The sequence below is a fragment of the Dermacentor albipictus genome, chromosome 1, assembly GCF_038994185.2.
Source record: "Dermacentor albipictus isolate Rhodes 1998 colony chromosome 1, USDA_Dalb.pri_finalv2, whole genome shotgun sequence".
Taxonomy (NCBI): Eukaryota; Metazoa; Arthropoda; class Arachnida; order Ixodida; family Ixodidae; genus Dermacentor; species Dermacentor albipictus.
The window spans coordinates 108,433,324-108,458,732 of record NC_091821.1 but is presented as its reverse complement, the minus strand read 5'-3'; the positions used below and the strand labels follow the sequence as shown (position 1 = coordinate 108,458,732).

The 25,409-nt window shown below is 43.2% G+C and overlaps 1 protein-coding gene across 10 annotated transcripts in view; it reads left to right on the top strand.

Annotated features, from left to right (window-relative positions):
- Positions 1-25,409, top strand: part of LOC135907699 (uncharacterized) — a 232,016-nt gene that overhangs the window by 29,726 nt on the left and 176,881 nt on the right. For 9 of the 10 annotated variants that reach the window (XR_010566091.1, XM_070524573.1, XM_070524566.1 and 6 more), the window contains exons 5-7: positions 7,879-7,917; positions 14,772-14,882; positions 17,293-17,382. Coding sequence is in view for 9 of the 10 variants with exons in the window: in XM_070524573.1 (XP_070380674.1) it covers positions 7,879-7,917; positions 14,772-14,882; positions 17,293-17,382 (240 nt within the window). In the remaining variant the exon portion in view is untranslated. The remainder of the gene's footprint in view (positions 1-7,878; positions 7,918-14,771; positions 14,883-17,292; positions 17,383-25,409) is intronic. The other variant, XM_070524577.1, reaches the window with a different exon arrangement.

Below are 25,409 nucleotides of genomic sequence, written 5' to 3'. Positions count from 1 at the left end.
GGGTACAGCTTAAGTAGAACATTCGCACCACAATTTAAGTGAAGCATTACGTATTAAAGCTACAAGCGATTACAAGTTACTCTCCTCCCTAGCCATGCTTTTCCTCCTCAACTCGTTCGCCGAGCGATCGGGGCTAAACTCTGCCTTCACTGGTTCTGCGTCACGATGCGACGTCACATCGTCCACTTCCGGTTGTTTTGGAGCCCGCCCCCACCCGCGCGAAACCTCTCCGCTAGCTGCTTGGCCGTCAACTCCAAGCGAGAGCTTTTGAAGCAGCGTGCATTGCGAGCATTCTGTTGTAGCGCCGAATGTGTCTGGTATTCCGGTAATCACACACTAGCTGAACATTTCGATAAAACGGTGGAGGCATAAACTGAAGTTGATGAAGGAACTTTAGCGTAGACGTACGTGAGCTGCCTGATCGGTCTCCACGGTCCAGCCACCCATGGCGCAGAGCTTAACCAGCCAAAGAGCTAATATTGCTCTGACCAAGTGTAAAACATTTTAAACATTTACAAAAACAATGTGTTAACGATTACACTCCTGCTAAAAATTTACACCAGCAGCAAAGAAGAATACATTTTGTTACTGCTACTGTGTGTGGTTGAGCTCTATGCCACCAGGTGGCTGCACCGTGCAGACCATTCACATTTGCGCTTCTGTTCATCCCCTGAAACGACACACAAGGGCACACAGCCAGGCCCTGTCCCCTTGCGCTTGTGTTTACCCTAATACCGGACTCGCGAAACGCTATTGCATTAGTAATCTTCCCGTGTAAAGTGACGGCCGCAATCGCATAAATCCTGGCGCCGATCGGGTAGCAGCAGTCCGATGCGCTGCAGCCAGTCCGCTTGTCTACTGGGTTGCAGAGGGACACGATGTCGCAGCTTGACATATTGCCAGTCGCTACGTTTGCAGTCCACAGTGCAACAAAGTCGAATCATAGCGCTCTCAAAAAGACAAACCGACACTGACGGCAGAGCTCTCGTCAAAGACGGAGCACATTGTAACACAAGCAGACGACACTTGCTGTGTGCCAGAAGTGCTTATGTGTACTGAAAAATTGTTCTTGTGCATTCTCTTTATGTTACTTACTTTTTATAAAAACAACCTAACTAACATTGCAACTATTACGAACATCATTTGTTTACCATAAGGTTGGAAAAATTATCGATCACGCGCCTTGGTCAGCCAATCGGATAGCTCGCCCCACTGACGTCATATAGGTGATGTCGGTCATATGGGTAGGTGCGGCTTAAAATTCCGCCGAGCAGTGGGCTGCGATCGGCAGCGATGTTAATTTTTAAAACCTTATAATAAATTACATGCTTTACGCGGAGCGCTTAGATGTCTCAATTAATGATCAGAAGGACCTACTCTAACGACTCGGTACGTTTGTAGAAAATTGTCAAAATCGTTTTAGGGTCCCTTTAATACTGTATTATACAAACATGCAAATAATTCTCATTCACAAATGTATGCATTGTGCATCAGTGTCAGCAAATAGCATCTCACTGATGGAACTCAAAAGGGTATTTTGCCAGTGTTTGCTTCTCCTGTGGTGTTTTCCAGATCTATTTTGGCAAACTCAAAAGACGCAAATGAAACTTCGGGTGCTAGTTATTACTTGACTTGGAAGTGCAGCTCTCCATACTGCATTGTTGGGGAATATTCACAGTTGAGCACCTAGGCCAATAATTTCTCCCCATCATATTATGTGAAGTTTCTTTAAATGGTGTAGTCTTGTGTATGTACCTGGTGGGTACATTACTGCTACTGCTATATTGGCCCATCTTGTTCCATGCAGTGAGGCCATATTTGACATCTCGCTGAACACATCAGGTCTGGTACTTCATCTCTGAGACTTGCTGCATGTACATCGCAAATGTAGTGAACTCAACTATTTCAGCAGTAAAAGAAGTTATAAAAATGGCCCAAGTGGGTCATTTATTATTTGGCTTTGTCTTGGAAGAGATTCAGGGCCATGGAGGGGTCTATGCTTTTTGGTACTCTCTGGAATAGCTTTCTGCGCAAAAGGCTGGAGAAGCCACTGATCACTTTGAAAATTATTGCAAAAGTTCCAAGAATGTGCCTCAATGATGCTGCTAAATGCAAAGCCACATTGGAAGGCATTAAGTTTGCAGGAACAATTGTACACACCTCCACTGTAGTGGATTAGGCAAGATTAGTTTGTCTGCAATTATCTGTAAACTGACAGTGCTAGTTCATCAGCTTTGCAAACTGCTCTCAGGACTCTTGTGTTTTTGAGGGAAAATTAGTTGCAAATAATCTGTTGTACGAAGGTAATTTCTAGTAATTGGAACTTTTGACTGTAAACCAACTGCAGTTCATTAATTAATTCATTCATTTACACTTAAAGGGCCCCTCATCAGGTCTGGCTATCTTGAACTGACAAGTGCAGTGCATACAATGTGTGGAAACGATCGTGTCTGCTAAGTATTACATCCCTACCTACTTTGGAAAGAGCTTAAATTTTAAACCAAACACTGTTTGCCCTTCTCCTTGCGGGCACGATGCTCCCAGCCAGACAGCAGACGTCAATCGCACAAGTGCGTCTATGTGCATTGTAGTGCTGTGATGTCACTCATAGTGACATGCGACTTCGAGAATTATTCTAGGCTACATCAGTTATTTCTTTAATCTCTTGCTTCAGCAGATGAATTAAAGTTTAGAGAAATAATAAAACATAGAAACTGAATGTCCGTGTGTTTTTGCTTTACTTCCTACTGTAGCAAGAGAGATGTACTTCCATTTCATCTGCTTGTTCCCAAATCATTCATTTGCGCCCGCAGAGAACGAAACTGTCATTTTCTACTATGTTCCAATGCCGTGATCATGCTTTTTCATAGTCGCGCCTGCCTCGGTGCTCAGGATTGCTCGTGATACTGCTAATCAGGTGTTCTTGTGAGCAAAATTGTCATGCAAAATTGTCATGCAAAATTGTCATGCAAAATTGTCATGCAAAATTGGCATGCAAAATTGTCCGCTGTGCTAAACTCTGATATATTTGTCACGCGATCCTCTGGCTCCGGTATGAGAGGACACAGCGAGGGAATTTCGCTTGTGGAGGCTAGATGGGATAAGTGGAGAGAGTGTCTATGTTGGTGATGACGCTCGCTTCCTGAAATCATGTGTTCGTGGCACTTCAAATATTTCTGTCTCTACTATTAATTAACTGATTTGAAAAAATTCTTGTGGTAGAATACTCCTTAGAGGGCACTTTACAACTTCCAGCATATCGCCTTGAATTAGCTCTGTGGGCTGGTGAGGGACCCTTTAGTGGCCCCAGTGGGACATGTATTACATAAGGGGAGAGCAAACGCAAATATATATTTGCAAAATTAGAAGCACAAGACAATAAGGCAAAAAGTTACAAGTATGACAACAGACACCGAGCAAAAGATAATAATAATAATGAACAACATATGTAAATGTATTATTTCATAGCAACACTATGGTCTACCCTGTGGACAAGTAGTACATAACGACTGTAATTCACAATTTCAACTATAAATTGAGCTATATTAACAGCAAAGAAAAACTTACTGCACATTAACACTTGTAATTATTAGTCACTAGTTCTTTAAATTATCAGGTGTTGCACACAATGTTGTCTAGGAGTCTGTTCTATTTTCCAGTGGCAGCAGGTAGCAGTGATTAATTAAAGGCTACATTTTTGCTGAATACACATTGAACAGATGAGGAGTTAAGCAGCTGCCAAGAGGTATGTAATGGAGGGGAAAAAGTCTTATTATGCAGGCTGGGAAAGTTGTAATATAAGTTGTGAAACAGAATTGTAATGTGCACATGTGCAATGATCTGGTACCCACACACTTTCAGACAAAGGTACACCCTTTGGGGTGTATATCTGCCACACAATAATAATCGTCATCTGCCTTAATTGTGTTTCCTTTCTTGAAACGCCGTGCCCGCTACTTTCCTGTCGGGAATGCTATGTCATGCTGATAGCGCGCATGCCATTCGTTACTGGGAAGTGCCTGGCTTGCAGCATTAAAGAAAGGAAATGCGGGCAAGACAGATGACGTCTATTGTTGTGTGGCAAGATACAACCCAAAGGGTGTAATTTTGTTTGAGTGCATGAGTGGAATGCCCCGGCTAAATGCTGCAATGTTCCCCATCACCACAGCTTATATTTAAGAGCTGTTGCTCGCTTTAACTTCACTCTTGTGGCAAATTATAATAACTCCAGCATTCTCCAAGAAAACTGTTTAAATTTGGAATGTGCAACATTTTTTGGCAGAAAAGCTACTCAACAAGTTGGAAAAAAGTACAACTTCAAAAATAGCAGCAATATGTGTGACAAGAAGCAAAATATTCCTTCCAAAATTTTTCATTGTCTCTTTTACTACTGTTTCTAGGACTGTTGGATAAAACCATCTTCAGCCTCAATTACTGACTAAATCTAGCTTTGACAATGTCTGCATGCTCGGATCAGATAGTGCGTGTTGATGGTTGGGCAGTGGTTTCACAAAAGCAGCATTGAGCGAGTTTTTAACATGGGGTGGCTCTTTGTTAGTCTCCTTATATGTAGCAGTGTAGCCAGCTTATATTGGGAATTACAACACCACATTGAGGGTGATGTGGTTGCAGAAATTCACAGCCAGGTACTCTTGTGTCACTCGGGCCTTGTGGGAGCAAGCAAATTTATTACTTAGGAGTGAGTGGCGCATAATGGCATTGTGCACAAAAAGCCTGGCTGCTGAACTTTTGAAGTTGCGGTGACCTGCACATAGGTGACTAGGACAGTGTATCACTTACCAAATTAAACCACTTTATTTCCAGTGCATAAGTTGGGGGTCCTCCAGGTAAAAAGCTTTTACAGACAACTTGAGGAGACTTGAGGAACTTGGGATATCTCCTGTGCCAGACTGGAAACTTATACCTTGGAGTAAATGTGCTGGATAGGTGACAGAGGCATTGGTGAAGACAAAGTTAAGCGCCTAAACAGACAGAATGAAACTGGTGATGGTCTATGGTGATTCAAAGCTGTGTTCTCAAATACCTCACGAGCTCGGTATACTTCTTAGTTGTGGCTGGTAGTGTGTGGGGATTTGGCCGACATTTACTATAACTATTTAAACATGTTTCAAATTTTAAACTCTGAAATGATGGTAGGAGGGGTGAGAATCTAGCGAAATGGGAAGTTCCTTTTAAGTGGTAATTTCTGAGCCAACACTGAGTTTCAGTAGTGGTTATAGCCACTGCAGCATTGATGAAGAACACTGCTCCTCAGAGATTGGCAGTGTGCTTCAAATTTGTATTGTAGATGCTGATTTGTGGTTGTGACTGTCTTCAACTGACTGCTGCATGTACAATTGTCCTTCGTTCTGTGTGTGTGCTGCAGTTTTGCTATGAATGCAACATCAGAGGTCTTGATCCTTGCAAGTGACACCACAGGCACTGATTACAAATTAGAATGACACATTAGCTAGACAGGAAAACTGTTGACGTTCTGACCAATAGTAACAAAAACCTTTTTTACTCATTTTTATAATCACTTCTACAACTGCTCATATGTGCAATTGTACGTTGTCATATGCATATCATATAATTGTTTTTGTAACTACCCATAATACTCATATTGTACAATTGTTTTTGTAAGTAGTTATGTGTTTGTATTACTGAACTGTAATGCAAATCATCTTGTCATTGCTGCTTCATAGGTGGCTACAGCTTAGTCAGGCTGCGCAAGTACAGGTTTTTTCTTTGGCCACCTATTTTCACAGCAACATAGTATTGTTTACAGCAAAAATAAATTTTGTGATTGATGGATTAAACAGTTAATTTACGACCCTAGCAGCCTAAAAATGTACTTTTTAGATATTATGACCCTAATGCAGTATGTTTATATGCTTGATATTGTGTAAAAGGATTGTACTTAACCAAAGGGGTCCCTGAAATACCTGTGGCCAAGTGAAGGGGTGTCATTGTAGCTGGAAAGTTGAGAACTGCTGACATAAAAGGCTTGGACTGACAAAGCAAAGTATGAAACTGCCATGTGGGCACTGGTAAAATTAGAGAGCATCAAATGGCATGCACGAATGCCCCATTTGGTTCCTGATCAAGTATTCTAAAGTTGCTGTATTTGAAAGGCTTCAAAGATTTGCACTTAGCTGCTGGCAGTACTGAGGTTTACTAACCTTTTCCTCTCTTAGCAGGTAATCACCTTGTAAATATCCTGCATGCACATGTGCTCTGGTGCTTGCATCCCAGGTGTTACCATTCCAATGCCTTTTTAATATGTACATTGCTGTTCTTGCTTGCTTCTGTAATATTGCCTACCTTGCTTAAACTCTCAAGTGGTCTGCAGTATGTACATGATTATATCTACCTTCTTGTTCTAACAAAGTTTTGAGTTTGCACTTGCTGCTTTATTATTTCCATCAAATTTTACAATAAGACTGCATTTGTTTGGACTATGCTGTTGAATGTAGTACTTGGGTATTGTTGTTTGCCTGGTTTGTCCACACAGCAGGCTGCAAACCAGTCCATGTCGTTGAAGCAGCTCGCTCCTCTGATGGCAAGGTGTGCATATGACAATAGATTAAAATTTTTTCCTGTATGAACCAGCCAAGCAGGTATGCCAAATGCTTCATTGAACAATGCAGACCAAGAATTGTGTTCTTCTTGCGAAACCTGAGCACGAATAAAGCAATAGCAAGTGCAAAAATTTTTTAATGCTATTGTATACACACTCTTAACTATATGGAATACAAAAATTCTTTAGTTAGGCTCTCAAATGATAATTACATTAACTTCACGCCGGGATCATCAACAAGAAGACATCATGACCTAAACTCAATACCCTACTACGCACGTACTAACATGTTCAAATTCAGCTTCTTTCCCCACTCAATCGAAGACTGGAATTCATTACCTGAATCCATTCGCTCATACTCATCCCAAATTTTTGCAACCGCCATCCCAGATGCATAATCATGGGTATGGGTATGGGCATAATCAGGCATGGGTATGCCTGGCAGCATTTGTATAACTTGTGTATTCTTTCACCAGTGCTCTTTTGTAAAAGTGTTCACATGTATTTTTGTGTATTTTCCTTTTCATCTGTGCTCTTTAAAAGTGTTCACTTGTGTTTACTGCTGTATACTCCAATGAATTTTCTGTACATTTTCTTAACCCACTCCTGCTATAGCGCAAATTGCGCTGCAGTATGTATAAATAAATAAAATAAATAAATATGGTAAAAATATTAGCAGTTTGTAGACTGTGAATATGAAAAACACTCAAGAAGTCTCCTGCCTGCCTGTAATGTGTATCAGCATTAAATTTCTTTATATGCACATCATGCAAGAATGACTGAACATAATGACATGAAATTTCACGTCATTATGTTGGGTAGAAAATGAGATGGCAGGAAAGGAAAACTGTGTGTGAGGTGAGCACTGGGAGGGACAGATAGCTTCTCCCTCCTTGCTTGCCATGCCTTGCCTTGAGTGCCGGAGGCATGCAGCTGACTAAAGCTTAGTAACCCTCAGTCACTGCCATTTGGGCCTGCACCCTGCTGGAAGTGCATTATTATGACAAAACGTACTAAAGTTAGTATAAATTCCTTCAATGATGACTACATCTGCTTGTTTTTAAAATTATTAAGCATATTTGAAACTGCTGTTACGAGAATTAGTGCAGGTAAAATAGTATATCCCCTTTGTCAATGGGCCTAGCCTTCACATTTTGGGCATCCTATACAGACTGACGCACAAGTGCTAGTGCAGTTATTTGTGGGAAATGAAAAGGTTGGAAATATAATTCATAGAGCTAGAATGTACTGGAAGCTCTGCCACTTGATAATTCCTTGGTTTGTTTTCTTTTTTGCAGGCTGAGACGCTAAATCCCTTTGAACTCCCAAACACTAAGGTAAGCTGGTTCTGGCAAAGTGAGCATTCTCTTTGCTTTGTACTTTGCTTCAATGGTGGCAGCATTCATGGGGTACGGAAATAACCTGAACCAAAACCATCTTTTTTATACAGGTGGCAGTCATAGTCACAAATTCTGAATTTTCAGTGCTTGAAATATTCCATGTGTCGAATAAGACATGTATTCTGTGCAGTTTTCTGTGCAATTCAGAGTTGGCATTTTCATTTGTTGTGTTATTAGCCTCGTTGGGTCCATTCAGTGTCAGGAGCTTGCCATTTTGCCTGTAAGGCTATAATTTGAGCAATACTGTTGTAGTATACTCATTAACATATTGCCATCTGGTGTTTTGAGCCAGCAAATGGTCAGCATAACGTGCCCAGCAAAAACGGCAAAGATGAAGATGACGAAGACAAACATCTCACACCAGCTGGAGAACTGTTCCTTCGTGTCTGGCTGCTGTTGTGCTGCTTACTCTTACCTTGGCGCGTAACAAACTGGTGGAGGTGCGGGGTGGTTGGAGCTGCCATTTTCGCTGGGAGTAGTCCAAACTCTGGGGCTTGTCCACGGATCCTTCTGCTGGCGCAGTGTACAGGCGTAAACACTGGTATGGGGCTGGAGCTCCTGCTGCTCGGAGGGATTGGTGCATGGATTAGATTACCCTGCACCTCCACCAGTTTGTCACGCGCCAAAGCAAGGGCAAGCAGCAGAACTTAACTGGTAACTAGCATAACTAATATTTTTTGGATACAAAGTATAGTTGACTATTAAAGAGTCCTTGCAACAGCCGTCATTGCCATTTTTCCTGCGTCTTGGTCCTTCACGATACCTTATTGCCCTTATGACATGTTTATGTGTGGTATTTCATCATTAAATGTGAAAATTATTAGCAGTGAGTTTGTTTTAAAATTCAGCGGAGCATATTCATTGACTGAATAGTGTAAGGAAAATGTTTTAAAAAGCTCCAGACTCCAGTGATTTTTGATTTCGCCTATCTGAGTTATGGTAAATTGTAGTCATGTGTCTTTGGCTGTTCAATACATTTATACTTCCACATGATCTTGTGAAGACTCCCCCACACCAGTGCTGCCTCAACAAATGTACGTAAAACCTTGAACGACCCCCCACAATCTGAAAAAGATATCCAGTGTGCACGCGATAGCAGATGCACAATGGCTGCAGCACCATCCTTTGGCAAGTAGGACAGGCAAGGTGACATGTCTGGTTAGCAAGCCCTATGCAAGTTATCCTTGTGTCATTGTGTTGTCACTGTTCGCCCTTATTCCTGCATATTTGTTGCACATTTGCTCCATGAACCCATGAATCTCACAGACAGCATGTGCATACTTGTCAAGTTTTACAATTATATCACAGAATGCCTGATTTTTTAGACTAATTGTTGTAATCACCCCTATAATATTCATTTTTTATGTTTGTTCACATGTGGAAAAACTGATATCAAAAGAATGCAAATCTTGCATATTTTGCCAAAGCAACAATGTGGAGCAAGCATCTGTAAAGTTTCTGTGTCAGGAAAATCGGTTGGTGATTGTTGTTAGCCTCATAGTAACCAATGGCTACATATTTTTGCATTGGCATCATCAGCTTCTCTTTTTCCCACTCCATGGGTCCTGCCAAGTGCATTCTTGCTGTGTTAAGAGGTGCAGTTTCCAAAAAGCACCTTCAACTGTGTACTGTTCCTTGTCAATTTGCAGATTTCATGTGACTTGAAAGGTCCTGCAATGAGGAAAATTGCATTAACATGTGTAGTTTATTGACGTTAATATTTTTACTCTGGTTAGCACAACCTCTTGGCACATCTGAACACATGGAACAAAAGGACAGGGACAGTGTTTTCAAGAGCAGCAAAAAACTTGGTGCATATCTTTGTTCACCTGTGGTGCAGACTATTCTATATGTAATTACGGGGAGCATGTGACATTTAAAGGGGCTGTGACCATAGGCGGAAAGTTTTCATTTTTCCTGAAGGAGGGGGGGGGGAGGAGGGGGGAGGCTCAGGCCCAACCAGCTTTCCGAACTCCACACACATACACGCACACACCTCAGCCGTAGTCTTTTTGCACCACCAAGCATCTGGCATCTCTCGAAGGTGTAATCTTCCTTCGTTGAATTGTTGTATACTTCGCTATCACTAATGCTGCTTCGCCTTTCCGGAGAAACTGCACCCTCTTTCTTTCTCTCACTATTTTTTTGTTTTACTGTGAGCCTGAGCATAAGCCCTGCTGTGCATGACTGCTGTTGATTTTGATCTAGAGTGAATCCTGCTTGGCCTCATTTCGGTTATTGAATGACTTATACAGGGTGTCTCAACTATCATGCACCAAGTCTTTAAAAAAGAGCAACTGTGTTACTCAAAGAAAACCTAGTGCATATGGTTTTCAGTACAGTGGAGTAGCCGCCTGCAATGTTTTCATTACTGAGGTTTCATTAGGTAGTTCTAATTATTTGTCTAACTCGTGAAGTACTGTCCTAATTATCAAAGTATCAATAAGGCATTTGCAGGCGCAGCCAAGGGACATCTAACTGCGGTATTTTCAGCTACTTACTAATTGCAGACTGATTTTTCCAACTGGTAAAGAAACTTTACGAAATATGAAAAAATACCATGTGATTTTGCTCCCACCCACATCATAAAGTAGCACCCTCAAATAAGCTGATTGAAAGCAAATGCTTTGTCTCTCTCAAACCCGAAGAAAGAGACAGCGCATCACTTTGATAATTATACAGAAGGAGCCCCAACAGCAGGTTTCGCGGCTTTGCAGCTATTCCTTTCTTTCATTTCTACGTCACACTTATTATCAGTCTCTTAAGGCCAACTGATCACATTGATAACAAAAGGCCCTTGATAATGTGGCTAAAGCGCCACTCTGACCACGCACAAAAGGCGAAAAACAATGGACTAGGTCCAGACTGTTTCAAAATCCCGACTCTGCTCGCACCACATCGAAAGGGTGTGCACGCAGCTATATTTTGTGCCAGAAACTTACTTCGTACCAAAGCCAAGTTAAAGCGACGGTTTTATTTTTCATTAAAGTATATATGTGCTGTGAAACCAGGTTCGTGGCAAAAAGTAACACCGAAATAGACAGGGAAGCGACCCTCGTGTAGAGAAAGGCAAAACCAATGTGTTCAAGGAAATAAATGTACCACTTCTAAATGATCTGAATTCGCAATCGGGATGTATGCACAAAAAACAGAAAAAGAAAACATCAGATTTCAGTGGCCCTTATTATCTGTGAATTCGTAAATGCTGTTGAACACCAGCTGCCGCCTAGAGAACATGTTCGAATAAGTGTCCTTCTGCAGCAACACAGTACTGAGTCTGCTTTATCACATCTTAAGTGGCGTTCTTGATGACCGATGCTGGAATTCTACGGCAGACATCCGTTATCCTTGCCTTGGCTCACCTGACATCGCCGTCTCGATCATGTAAACACCATCTTTCACATAATCCGAAAGAAAGAAATCGAGTGGAGAGAGGTCAGGTGACCTAGCTGGCCAATTTACAAGCCCGTGCCTTCCAATATATTGCGCATGAAAAATCGCATCCAGCCAGTTTCATGCTCGGCTGCTGCTGCGTGCTGGCGATACCATGCAAGTGGAAGACGTTACAGCGGGACTTCGCTGAGAAACTCGCCCACCTCTCCGTCAAGGATTTCATCCATGTAACGCTGTCCAGTCAGCGTGTGATCGAAGAAGATGGGACCGATTATAGCACTGGCGCAAATTCTGCACCACACATTGAACGACCACTGGTATTGGGGCTGAGTGTGCTTTACGCAGTGTGGATTGGAGTAATTCCAATAGTGCGCATTATGCAACCTTACCTGGCTGTTTCCACAAAAATTGGTTTCATCTGTGCATATAATGTTGCTCAAGAAGTCCGGTGACTCATCGGCTTTTATGAGGACCCAGTTCAAGAAATCTAGACGATTCTGTAGGTCTCTATCTTCCAAACGTTGGTGTTTGGAAGATAAAGAAGTGAAAGAAGTGAAAGACTGAGTGATTTAGAATCTTCCAAACTGATGACTTGGAAATTGGTACACGGGCGGCCACGTCGTGCACGCTAGTATGAGGGTTTGAAGCCATAAATGCAAGAACATCCATGTGTAGGCTATGACTTAAAGATTAAGTCCTCCACCGCTGTTTTTGGAAGCAGCCAGTTTGTATCAGGTTTTCATAATTTCTGATGATAGTCGATGCATTTGGTCTACCGCCACACTTCCATGACTGACATAGTATTTGCGGCCTTCCTCTTGTTGCATTCGCAACTCCCAAGGCAAAGATCGTCTTTTCTTTCTGCTCATTAGAGGAAGACGTGGTGGCTGGATAGAAACAAAACGCACCTTTAATCCTTTGCACTCACATTAATTCGCTATCTCGTGGTGATAAGTTTTGTGGCAAAAAAAAAAAAGACATCATCCGTGCATTTTATCTACGCTAAGACAACCGCTATCACAGCTCGTTTCCAACTAACACCAAATGTGACGTGTTACTTCAGCTGAGGTGCGGCAGATAAGGCACTATAGCTTGATCACGATGTTTTTCTTTGTTTGCTTTATTTCATTCTGGCTAACTCAGATCAAGCCTGTTCGAGGGCGCTGCTTTATGATGCGGGTAGGAGTGCAATCACGTGGCATTTTTTATATTTCGCGTGGTTTATTTATCAGGCTAAAAAAATCTGTACGCAATTAAGATGTCACGGAAAATACCGCAGTTATATGTCCCTTGGCTGTGCCTACAAATGCCTCATTGACACTTCTATAATTAGGATAGTACCTTTCGAGTTAGATAATTATTTACAATTGCTTAAATAAATCCCAGTAACGAAAAAATTACTGGCGGCTACCCCACTGTACTGGAAGCACTATGCAGTAGGTTTTCGTTGAGCAATGCAGTTGCACTTTTTTAAAAAATATTTGTACATCATAGTTAATTGGGACACCCTGTACATATTTGACCTCTGCGTGCCAGTGACAATGTTTCCATCCCTAATAAATGTTGACTTATTGGAAGAGTTTCTCCTTTTTTTTTCATGAGTCATTAGCATTGCTTACTGGAAAGAGAAGTAATACTGAAACACATATCATTCACGTGCATTTCGCTCGCCATTGATAAAAGACTCTGCTGAAGGGGTCAGTGAAATCTGCAGGTTTTTTCAGGGTCAAGAAAGCACACAAAGCAATTTGAAGCGAGGTGAACATACAGCACCATATTCATTCCTTAGGCATAAGCTGTTCATACATTTAGGAATAATTGTTAATTGGCTACCTTCTCCTCTTTGAAAAATACAATAAACTTTGTCCTGTGTATGTATTTAAATATGCTGTGTGTGTGCATGGTGTTTACAGTGGAAATTTAAAACAATGTTGAAGTGAGAAAATACGGATGAGGCAGCTGTCACTGATGCATCTAATGTGCTTGTCATCCTACTGTCAGAATTTGAAGAAATAAAGTGAAATTGTGAATTAGAAGTCGTGCATGTTCATGCCAAGAATGATGCAGTAAGCTATTAGCCCCAATAAAATTTTAGGTGAAAAGGTAGAGGCAAGTCAAAAGAAACCGCAAATGATTTGGGTGACAAAACTCTGGTAATGACACTTCAGGGGGGGGGGGGTGTCGTTTTTGACATCGCCCGGAGGGGGGGGGGGGTCAGCGCCCCCCTTTCGGAGAACTCTGGAGGGGGCTCAGGCCCCGGAACCCCCCCCCCCCCCCCCCCCGTAGTCGGTGCCTATGGATGCAACAAACCGTGGTAGCCATGCCACCATTGGACGCACCAGTTTGACCCATTGCACAGCCTCTCCCATAATGCTGCATGCATTTCAGTGTGTTTGCCCGTACTAGCCCATATTAAATGTTGTACACAGTTCTAAAGAAGAGCCAGTATCGGCATACATACAGCGAAGAGCTCTTCGAGGGCTCAAATGTCGATAAATTCGATAAAACTGCAGTGAAGCGACCATGTTTTCAATGTGCAAGAGAAACTTGAGAGTCTGCAATCGATCATCCTGAAGGGAAGATGCCTGTGACAGACGAATGGCAATATGGAAGCATGCACTGTCGTGGTATAGGTTTCTAAGCACCTTTCTATAGCTACTTTATTCTTCAGAGTCAAATTAATATGTATTTGTACACTGTTATAAAGAGAATATTACATTTTCATGTAAAGAGTACTGCATTGAAAGTTGCGCAGGAAATCAATGAGCACATACATTGTAGTGACATCGCCCACTGCTTTCTATGTAAAATGGGTAAAGGAAAGAAAAATGTGCCAGGAGATGTCACTGTGGCCCGCAGAGATGTGGTCCTTTAAGTTTGTTTTTAAATAACAGGATCTATGTGGAACACTGAAAATTGGGTCTTAATATGTGTATGTAAAGATCACTCCTTTCAAATCATTGCATTCGCACACAGTTGTAAATATTGTTTCAGGCTTCTTGGCAGGCTGCACCTCTTGGGTAGTGAAAAATTTTGCTCAGGCTTGCTGTTGTGGTAATGCTTTGTCCAATTAATGTTTTACCCGCTGTGGTTGCTTAGTGGCTATGGTGTTGGGCTGCTAAGCACAAGGTCGTGAGATCGAATCCTGACCACGGCGGCCACATTTCGATGGGGGCGAAATGCGAAAACACCCATGTACACCCATGGTTTAGGTGCACGTTAAAGAAGCCCAGGTGGTCCAAATTTCCGGAGTCCCCCACTACGGTGTGCCTCGTAATCATATCTTGGTTTTGGCATGTAAAATCCCATAATTTAATGCTTTGTCCAATGTTAGAAAAATGAAGTGACAGCTGTATCTGCTTGTTTTTATAAGGAGGGAAAAAAAACTATCTTTCCAGAACTATTTCTATCATGCACTGGCTAGTACTGATCTGCCCCATGGCTTTACACACACTCCAACTGGCGATACGCCTGATTTCAACCCCATTGATCCCAATGATGTTTTGCAGGTATGTTAACCTTGGATTTGGTCTATACATATGCATGCTCTAACAGGTGCTGGTTAAAACGATTAATAAGGAAACAGAGCAAGTGGCACCACACTGTTAGGATAATTGCAGTCTTTTGGCACTCTCAGTGGTTTTCTGCAGTCTCTAATTGAAAGTGCTGAATTTATCATATGGTGTCTCTCATGTAGCATTAGTAGTATAGTTACATTTTGCTCTGCATCCTTACTAGCTTTCCCCAGTTCATACTGTATTTGTTCAGGGTGCCTACTAACTGGGAAAACGGAATTCTCGGGGATTTTGAGTAGTCTGGAAAAACTTGGGGAAAACTCGGGGAATTTGTGCATCTATCGGGAAAATTAGCTGTAGTATTATTGAAAGGGTCGAAAGTCGCTGTAATGCTGGCTCGAGTAACAGACAGGAATTGTAGTAAATTGTCTTTGACGCCCTGTCGTCGGCTGGAGGAGTTGCCAGTGTATAGTCAAAGACCGACTTTCCGGATTCCTGATAATTTGGACGGCTTCGCGGCACCACCACGTACCCCATAGAGCCGGTGTATCAGAACATCCGAAATTTCGGACGCAAGAACTCTTCGCCGTCCGATTTTCAGAATGTTTTGCCATGACCGCAGGTCTGAAATGGCACTAATCAAAGCCACACCGCTGCCATTTTGATTACCCCGCCGCCTCGAACTGGCGCTCTTGCATGTAGATCCACTGGCAGCCGTAGCCACCACTGTGGCAATGCTAGGTCTAGCTGCTTCGACATTTGCTATGAAGCTTGTCATTGGGTGCCGTGTTTTTTATTGAAATAATTCTCTGCTGTCAGGAATGGCACGAACTCTGCCTTTGTGGTCCTCACGATTGGCTTAGAAGCTTGGGAAGCACGGCGCGTCCCACAATGCCGGTTCCTGAAAGTTAGTTTCGCCTTTGTACAGAAATGTTACTTGGTGAAGCATACACAAAAGTATTGCAGTGGAACAACAAGCGTGGAAAGGGGCTATTGCCATGGGACACAGTATGTATTTCTTAATTATACACGCATGCACCCGGTATTTCCTGTTGCAGTCCGAGCACCCATATGCCTAATACGTCTACTGACAGGCCTTCAGAGCGTTTTTGGATGTGCCTGTGGTGGTTTGAGCCCCTGAGGGCAGTAAATGACATGCATTTATTTTTTCCAACTGGCCGATTTTTCGGACATTTTTGCGACCCCTAGGGAGTCTGAAAAATTGGACGTGCACTGTGCAACTGACCAAAAAGATGCTTCAAATGGTCCGTGGGGCGAACGAGTGGCGGAAGGAGGACAAGAACAGAAAGGACCTACGCCTTGAGGAATGATCGAGAAAGGAAGCGTGCTGCCACCGTTTGGAAGGAGCTAAAAAAAAATAGTGTTGGCTGATGCTGAGGTGCAGGTGTCCCTCATCCAAACCAAAATAAACTCTTTAAAGCAGTGAACCACAACACTGAGGCGTCATCTGCGGGCTGAGAGTATGTCAGGACAATTGAGGTTGACTTACGAGCTGTTCATAGAGAATCTCAATTGTGACAAAGTTCGGGCCTCATACCACTGAGCTTGCTATCAGTTGATAGAAATAGCTCACATTCGAAAATATTTGCTTCTGTATGCATCTCCTTTTTATTCGTATTTGAGAATGTCTGACTCCATTTGCAATTTTTTCGAAAACATTTTATTTGCTGTGCATTTTACTAACCCCTCCCTTCAATTCTCTTCTTGTATAACATACACACTACTCCTAAGTATTCAAATTGGATTGAGTAGTTTTTTTTAAATTTTTTTCATATGCTTACTTGAGAGTGACAGCATTGGGCGATATGGTTTCAGCCCGTCTTGACATAAAATATAGTTCTGCATCACTCGGAATTTCGCAAAGGCACTCAGGGAAAACCTGGAAAACTCAGCGAATTTGGAAATGTCAACTTGGTAGACACCCTGTTTGTTACACGATGACATATTTATGCTTAACTAGTACTTGCAGTCCATTTGTCATTGTATTATAAGTGCGTGTTTTGTGGTGTTCATTCGCTTTTGTGTACACCCTACACCAGTATGAGAAGGAACAGCAGATTTGCATTCAGCCCTGGTATATGTTCCTTGTTCTTGTGCTAAAGTCAAGCAAGCACTTCGGAGACAATTCTCCTATCTGAGAAGTATGTAGCAGGTAACGGCAAGTAATGTTAATCTACAAGTCTGCAAGTATCATCATGGCTTGGACACTATTTCTTTTTGTATTAGTGCACTGTGTACATAATGGGCTTTTGTGAAACGTTGTAGCTTTATTATTTTTGCTGTGATTGCACATTGACAACTCTGTAGTAATATGTTTGCCATATGAATGCTCCATGTTGTGATTTTGTTGTGGTAATGATTTTGTTGTGGCCATGGCCAACAGGAAAATATGGACCTCAAGCGGCAACTCATTCTAATGCAGCAGCAGCTTGAAGACAAGGACCACACAATTCACCTTCTTCAGCAGCAGATGGTGAGATGTGCTTTGCATGTTCTAGCATATTTGAGACATGGTAGCAGTGGTGTTCCTCTCTCACATTCATTGTTGCATTATATCACTGCTTTAATTTCACAACATGCCTAACATTCTGTGGTGCCTTCACTCTCTCACTCCTCCTATTCTGCTCTTTATGCTGTGGTATTCCATAGGCTATTTTCCTTGCCTTTTTCACTATGTGAGTGCCAACTTTGTCCAGTGCTTTGCAGTTGGATTAAGAGATAAGAGTGAGTGAGTAAGAAGGTTCCTGTGAGCAAAGAAATGAGTGAAGAAGGTGCCTGTAGGACCATGCTGGCAGTACAATATGCACTGCCAGTGCGGCATGCTCTCTACTTGTCATCTACTACTTGGAAAAGGCACAGTTGGCCTAGTGTTCCGCACGCATTAGTTCTAGTGTAGAAAAAAAATCAGCGTCACACCAAGGCAACTAAACAGCTTGTATATTGTGGTAATAGGCAGGTAGCATGCATATGCGAATCTCTCAATCTTGAATGACGACATTTTTAATTGAAATAGCAGTTTTAGCATTTGTGCCTGTTGAAGTTCAGATTTTTAGAGCGTAGCTCTTAGGCACCCGTTCCTCGGTGTCGGCAGCATCGGTGTCGGCAGCGTAACTGAGCGAATGAGCATGGTGAAAGAAAAAAGAGCAAACACAGAGCAGGAGATGGAAGATGCGAGCTGCAAACAGCGGAGACCAATGAGAGCGGTCCCTTCAATGAGTTGTGCGCGGAAAGCTCGTGTCATGTGGACCCGCCCCACCGCTCGATGCGTACTCGTATTTGGTCTCAGCCGGACCACTCATTTCGTGCTATCGTCTGTTCACGCCAGCTCTCGCTCGCACTTGTTTGGTATGCATGGTTTGGTCGTGTTTACACTTGTTTCGGTTGTCATGCTTTGCAATTGATTTGTAATATGATTGTATGCACAATGCAAATTGTGTAGTACTTTCTGAAAGCCATGTGGCACCAGCTATTACACTGGAACCTTTGATGAGTAATATGTAAAAGCAGACATGCTTGATCCACAGGTCCGATTTTTGACGATTGCCGACTCTGCTGCATGTCTCTCTCAAATTCTTTGCCTCAATACATTTCGAAATGAAAACACATATAAAGCTGTGCTCAGATTTGTGGGAGTTCTTTCGATCTAGCGGGGCGCAGTTGTTGCTGTGCCTAAGGCTACGGACTTATTCGCCATTGCGAGGAAAACCCCTCCCAAATGACTGCCCCTCGACCGCGCGCCGTTTCCCTGGGTGCCGCAACCGCGTCCCGCGACGTCATGCTACGCGGCCCTGCGATTGGGTCGTGGGGCGTGACGTAGGGAAGAAGCCCAGACTGGGGACGATCGCCGTGCGTGGGGGAGTCGTGCTGCGACAGGGACGAGCGCCGGTCACGAGACGCAAGCTGCAAGGTACATGAGCGACCAGCTATTTGTGTCCCCAACGCCCCGGCCTGGGGAAGTGTGGCTTGCTGAGTGGCTCTGTGTTCTGCCCTTGCGGTAGTCCCAGGTGCTCAGTGCATCACATTTTGCGTGTCCGAACCGTCGCAGACCATTGTCGGTGACGGGAAGCGCTAGGTAGTGTTTGCGAACGCATTTCGGCCTGCGTGCGCAAACCATTGTTCGACGAGGCGTGTAAGCCGCCTTCCTCGCCATCGGGAACCGCGGGCGCCGAGTGTATGTACTTCGTGTGTTTGGGTGCAGTCTGGTACGTGTTGGCCATTTGTGATCAATAAACGCCTTAACTGTCCTGGACGCCTTGTGTTCCTGGGAGAGCGCCCATGTGTACGGCCAGAGCCGGCCAGGTCTTTCGGCTCGGTGCTCGAACCTGCGGTGGGTCTATCGCCGTGCGCCGTCGTGCCGCGTCGTGAGGCTCCACTTCTCGGGGGTCACTTAGCGACGCCGTGCGCGGAGACGTTTCACATTAGGGAGCATCTTAATCATCGGTGAATATTTTTATTCTTTTTCTGTAAGGCATGAATAACTCAAGCACTTGAGACCACCTCCTCAGAACAACCATGTAAATTGCAATCATTATAAACTATCCTGCAGACAAGCGTGTGCCCGGTGTGCCTCGTCTGGCTAAGCCCCTGACAACGAACCACAAGTACAGTAAATTGTGCGCATTTGCAGCAGTTACTGACTGGTAGTTTTGCATGCCAAATTGAGAACGGCCACTTCAGCTTAATCAGAGCTAGTTAGTTTATCTTCAGAGTAAGCCGAAACAGTGCAACTAAACAAGGACAAAGATGCAGTCATGTATGCAGAGAATGCGCTAGTCCTGTGGTGCATGTTTACTTCTTTGCCCTCATTTAGTCATGCTGTTTGACTCACTTTGAGCATAGTCGTAGTCTACTGTTCTTTGTTCTCAAACTGAAACAGTTGCCACACCCGTCACAGTGGCATAGTGGCTTTGGCATTGCGCGGCTTAGCCTGAGGGCGTGGTAAAATCTTGGCTGTGGCTGCTGCATTTTGATGTAGGTGCAATGCAAAAGTGCCCGTGTACCTTGCATTGAGTGCACGTTGGGAAACCCCCAGGTGGTAAAAATTAATCCGGAGCCCCCCAACTATGGCACACCTCATGCTTATATTGGAGTTTGGCATGGAAAACCCCAGAATTTATTATTATTATTATTATTATTATTATTATTATTATTATTATTATTATTATTATTATTATTATTATATTAAACAGCTGCCAAAATCTGCTCAAGCATGCCAGGGAGATAACACAGCCATCACACTGTGTGGCTGCTGTTGGAAGAGAGGGTCAAACTGCCTAATTTGGTGCTGCCACATTCGGAAGGTTTTTTTAGACCTACTGAAGGTTGATAAACAGGCAATCGCAGGAGAACAAGAGAGCGATGTAGCCCTCGACAAGCTGAAAGAACAAGAGCAAAAGGAAATAGCCAGGAAGAACATCACTTTTCAATGCCACGGTGGTCTTTGTACCGACAGTACAAAGACACGAAGGGCGTACAGTATGATGAGCTCATTGTTCCCTCAAGATACAGAGCAGAGATACAGATACAGAACCTGTGCCATGGCAACGGCTGGGCCGGTCATCTAGGAATAAGGAAGGCTAAATAAAGTATACTACAATAGGAACACTTGGAAGTGAACTTTCACTGTAGGAGATAAGGTGCTTTTACTGACATTGTCCAGAAAAAACAAACTAAACTTTCTTTGGGAAGGACCTGCGGAGGTCATAGGAAAGCTCTCAGACACGAACTATGCCATCAAAATACCGGGCAGATGTAAAGACCTGAGGATCTACCACACGAACCTAATGAAGCCTACTAACAGTGCATTGTGCAACAAAGCTTGCTGCTGGTAGATGTACTTTAAGCTTCCACCTCTTACCAGCAGTCAAAAAACCGTTGTATCTTGCTGCACTTAATAAGTATGTATGTACTCGTCTGAAATTTTAGGCAGTTTATGCGGCTTTAGTTGGTTATAGGGAAATTAGTTGTGCAGTAGAGACTAAATAAGTAAACAAACAAACCTATAACCGATATGCATTTATCTTTCCTGCTGTATATTTTGGCTAAAGGAGAGTATTCACACTATTATTTAATAGTGCATTAAGTTTTATTGCAAGGATTAGGAGACACTTATATTGTTATTTAGAAATGGTCACTCTCCGAGGTGTTCCATTTTTTCAAATTTCTTGCAGTGAAAATGCCCTTCAATATGCTACCAAAGTTGTCATTTCTAAAACGCAGTCAAAAGTGCCCATCTGGCCATAAGGTTCTGCTTAATTGTACATTGTATATCTGGTAAAGGCAATGTTTTATTCCACCCGGTCATATTTAGACAACCTGTGCATAGGGCACAATTACCTTTTGCATCTTGTAAGACATGAACTGCCATACGATATCCCCCATTTTTTTTCTTTGCTTACCATCCTACTGTTTCGCCTGGGTTGTTGGTCGGTTGGTTGGTTTCTCACCAAGTAGATTTAACCTCATTCTTAAGGCATTCAGCGGCAGGAATTGAACCTCGGCCCACCAGCGTAGCAGCCAGATGCTCTTAACTATTAAGTCACAAACACGCATATACAGTCAAACCCACTTATAACAGTATTCAAATGCCATGATAATTCCATTGTTATAACCAATAATTGTTAAAACGGGGTTGCATGAAAAAATCAGAATAGGGCGATCACAGAGCTGATCTTAGCAAACTATAATGACGGAGAGGCCAGTGCTCCTCCCCATTATATCCCAGCCACCTTCCTCCATCTGGCTGCTGATTGTGCTCGCTCATTTAACTGCTTCCTGGGTGCTCCGATCACATGTAACGAGCCGCGGCTGTCGGCATTAAAGGATGGCACTGCTATAACTGCAAAGAGGGGTAACGGGCGGCAAGTTATGTGCGAGCACCGCTGAGGCAGTGCTTTGGCGGGCCCTAAAGGGGCCTTTTAAAAAATGCAAGCAGGTTGCCGCGGCAGCCTGTCAGCTTAAGAAACCCAGAAAAAATGTTGAGCTGAGATTGCCACAAGCATCTCGCCACATACGTCGCACTGCATTGCACGAGAAAACCCTATGTCCGTCAGCCTTGCCGACATCCTTCTCCAAGGTGTCCAGATGCTCCACGTAGTGCATCGGAAGGTTCCTCGCGAAAACGAAGCTCCGAAGGGGACTGAATCATCTGCCGGGCCTCCTGTGAGGACAACGTTGAAGCAGCCTGCCCTACCGCACCATCACTGCCATCGTCACCGTCACTATCTGATGCAAGCACATTTGCGATGATCGACTCATCGGTTAGAAGCCCTTAGTTTCCAAATCTATAGCCATGCGCTTTCTTTTCACCAACAATGTCATGCATTGTTGATTATCGATGGGCGGGTCAGTCATCTTCTGTTTCGACGGCGAGTCAAAAGAGGCTGAGAAACCACGTGGCCAGGAACGATTTCAATGCAAAAACGAACCCGGGGCTGTTTGCAGAACTGCGCTGAATGAGGAGCCAGCAAGCAAGATGCGAGCAGCGCAGTTGGCATGGTCCATTCATGTTTCGGAGGGTGGCGCGGCGTAGAGATATGGGCGCAGCCCATTCGTGTTCGAAAGGTTGGAAGAGCGATGGGATAGAGGCATGCGGAGAAGGCTGGAAAATGAATGTGTGGCGGCCGTTCAAGCAGCGGGCCATCGTACAGTGGCTCGAATTTCTCATTTTCTTTCTTCCTTGTAATCGATTTCGCATTTCACTGCCCTTTGGCTCTGACACCGAGCAGCCAGACTTCATCGTTATAACCGATCATGCGGCATTGGAGCATTGTAGTAAACAAGTTATTTCGCCATGCAAAACATACAAAAGTTGACGGTGCAGCAGCTTCTCATTGTTGTAACCGATATATTGTTAAAACCGGTATCGTTATAAGTGAGTTCGACTGTAGTACTATTCTTGTGCCAACACCAACTTGCTCTTTCGCATGGTTGCCACGTGTTGATTATGATGATGATTTCTATAGTATATGGCACATACCCACAACGTGGTATTGGTCAAGAAGCGGGCAGTACATATTATGCCATCAACTAGCTCTTTGAGACAATCACTGCGTGTTGATGATGATTTAAATTTCCGTACTACTTAAATTTCCAGGAAAACACATCTATCGCCTACGGGGTTATCTGACTGAGCTATGTGGAATGCTGGGTTGTCATAGCCGGAAGTTCGAATCCTTCTATAAGTTTTTTTAATTTGACCATGGTGGGCTTGAAATTCACCTCCTCCAGTGTACTACATCTGCAGGCTTGGAGTTGTGCCTGACACCGGCAAAAGATGCGGTGAGCGAGTGGGGCTATACTAATCCAGGTACTACCAAATTAGGAAGGCCCACTAAGCTTCAACAAAGACACTCCCTCACCAGAACAGGGATTGGCGTCCCTGGTGCACTATTCGGCCACTAGCTCCCAAATGATTCCTTCAATAAACCCATGGCCCTCAGTCCCCAGCAGCTGCGGAGCACCTGACCAAGGCGGCGGTCAGACTTGCAACGCAGCAGAGGGTGCTAAGAATCTCTGGATCAGGACCGGCCTCCAATGGAAACTGACCCTGTCAACCTTTAATTGCTGAACTCTGTTGAGTGAGGCTAAATTAGCAGGATTCTTTAAGGAACTATCAGGCATTGTTTGGGATATCATCGGCCTTAGTGAGATTAGAAGAACGGGTGAGGCTTATGCATTGCTGAATAACGGCCATGTCCTCTGCTATAGAGGTCTGCCAGATAAGAAGCAATATGGGGTAGGATTCCTAATCCATAAGGATATAGAGTGCAACATTGACAAATTCTACAGCATTACTGAGAGGGTAGCAGTAGCCGTAATCAAACTTAATAAGAGCTATAGATTAAAAGTAGTACAAGCCTATGCTCCAATATCCAGTCACGATGATGAGGAAGTAGATCAGTTTTATGAAGATGTTGAATTAGCGATGAGAAAAGTGCAAACTCGTTATATAGTTGTAATGTGTGACTTCAATGCAAAAGTGGGGGGAAAGCAGGCTGGTGAACAAGCAATTGGCAACTATGCCGTCGAGTCTAGGAACGCTAGAGGAGAGATGCTGGTAGAGTTCGCATGAAGGAATAAGCTTCAAATAATGAACGCCTTCTTCAGGAAGTGTAGCAACAGAAAGTGGACCTGGCAAAGCCTTAATGGTGAAACAAGAAATGAAATGGACTTCATACTTTCTGCTGATGCCAGCATAGTGCAGGATGTAGAAGTGATAGGTAGGGTAAAGTGCAGTGATCATAGGTTAGTGAGGGCTAGGATTCACCTTAATATGATGAGAGAAAGAGTAAAATTGGTCAAGAAGAAACAGGTCAACCTAGAGGCACTAAGGGTAAAAGCAGACAAATTCAGGCTGGTACTTGCAAACAAATATGCAGCCTTAGAACAGAGAGATGAAGATGACATAGCTAATGAATGAAACTGTAACTAGGCTGGCTTCAGAGGCAGCAATTGAAGTGGGAGGCAAGGCACCAAGGCAACCAGTAGGCAAGCTCTCCGAAATAACAAAAGACCTAATAAATAAACAACAAAGAATGAAAGTGTCCAACTCATGAGATGAAATAGAATTCGCGGAACTGTCAAAACTGATCAACAAGGCGAAAATAAGTGATATTCGAAACTATAACGTGAGAAAGACTGAAGCCGTAAAGAATGGATGCAGCCTGAAATCAGTGAGAAAAAAACTTTGCATAGGACAAACCAAGATGTATGCATGAAAGATAATCGGGGTAATATCAGCAATCTCGAAGATATAGTAAAAGAAGCGGAAGAATTTCATACTGACATGTACAGTACCCAGAGGAGTCAGGATACCTCCATTAGAAACAGTAACGAACAGGATACAGAAACTCCTCTTATAACTAGCGATGAGGTCAGAAGGCCCTTGCAAGACATGAAACGAGGAAGAGCGGCAGGAGAAGATGGAATAAAAGTCTATGTAATCAAAGATGGAGGAGACATAATGCTTGGAAAACTGGCGGCTCTTTATACGAAGTGTCTATCGATTGCAAGGGTTCCAGAAAACTGGAAGGATGCAAACATTATACTAATCCACAAAAAGGGAGACATTAAAGAATTGAAAAATTATAGACCCATTAGCTTCCAGTATTGCAAAAAATATTGACAAATTCCCAATAAGGACAACAGGCTGGCTTCAGGAAGGGATACTCTACAATAGACCACATCCATGTTATCAATCAGGTAATCAAAAAATCTGCTGAGTACAATCAGACACTCGATACTGCTTTCATAGATTACAAAAAGGCATTTGATTCAGTAGAAATACCAGCAGTCACAGAGGCTTACGTAAATATCTTGGAAAATATCTACAAAAGTTCCACAGTTACCTTGATTCTTCACAAGGTAGAAAGAGACCAATGAAGTAAGTGGTCAGGCAAAGAGACACAATCTCTCCAATCTGCATGCTTGGAAGCAGTATTCAAGCTATTAAACTGGCAAGGCTTAGGAGTGAGGATCAACGGCAAATAGCTAAGCAAC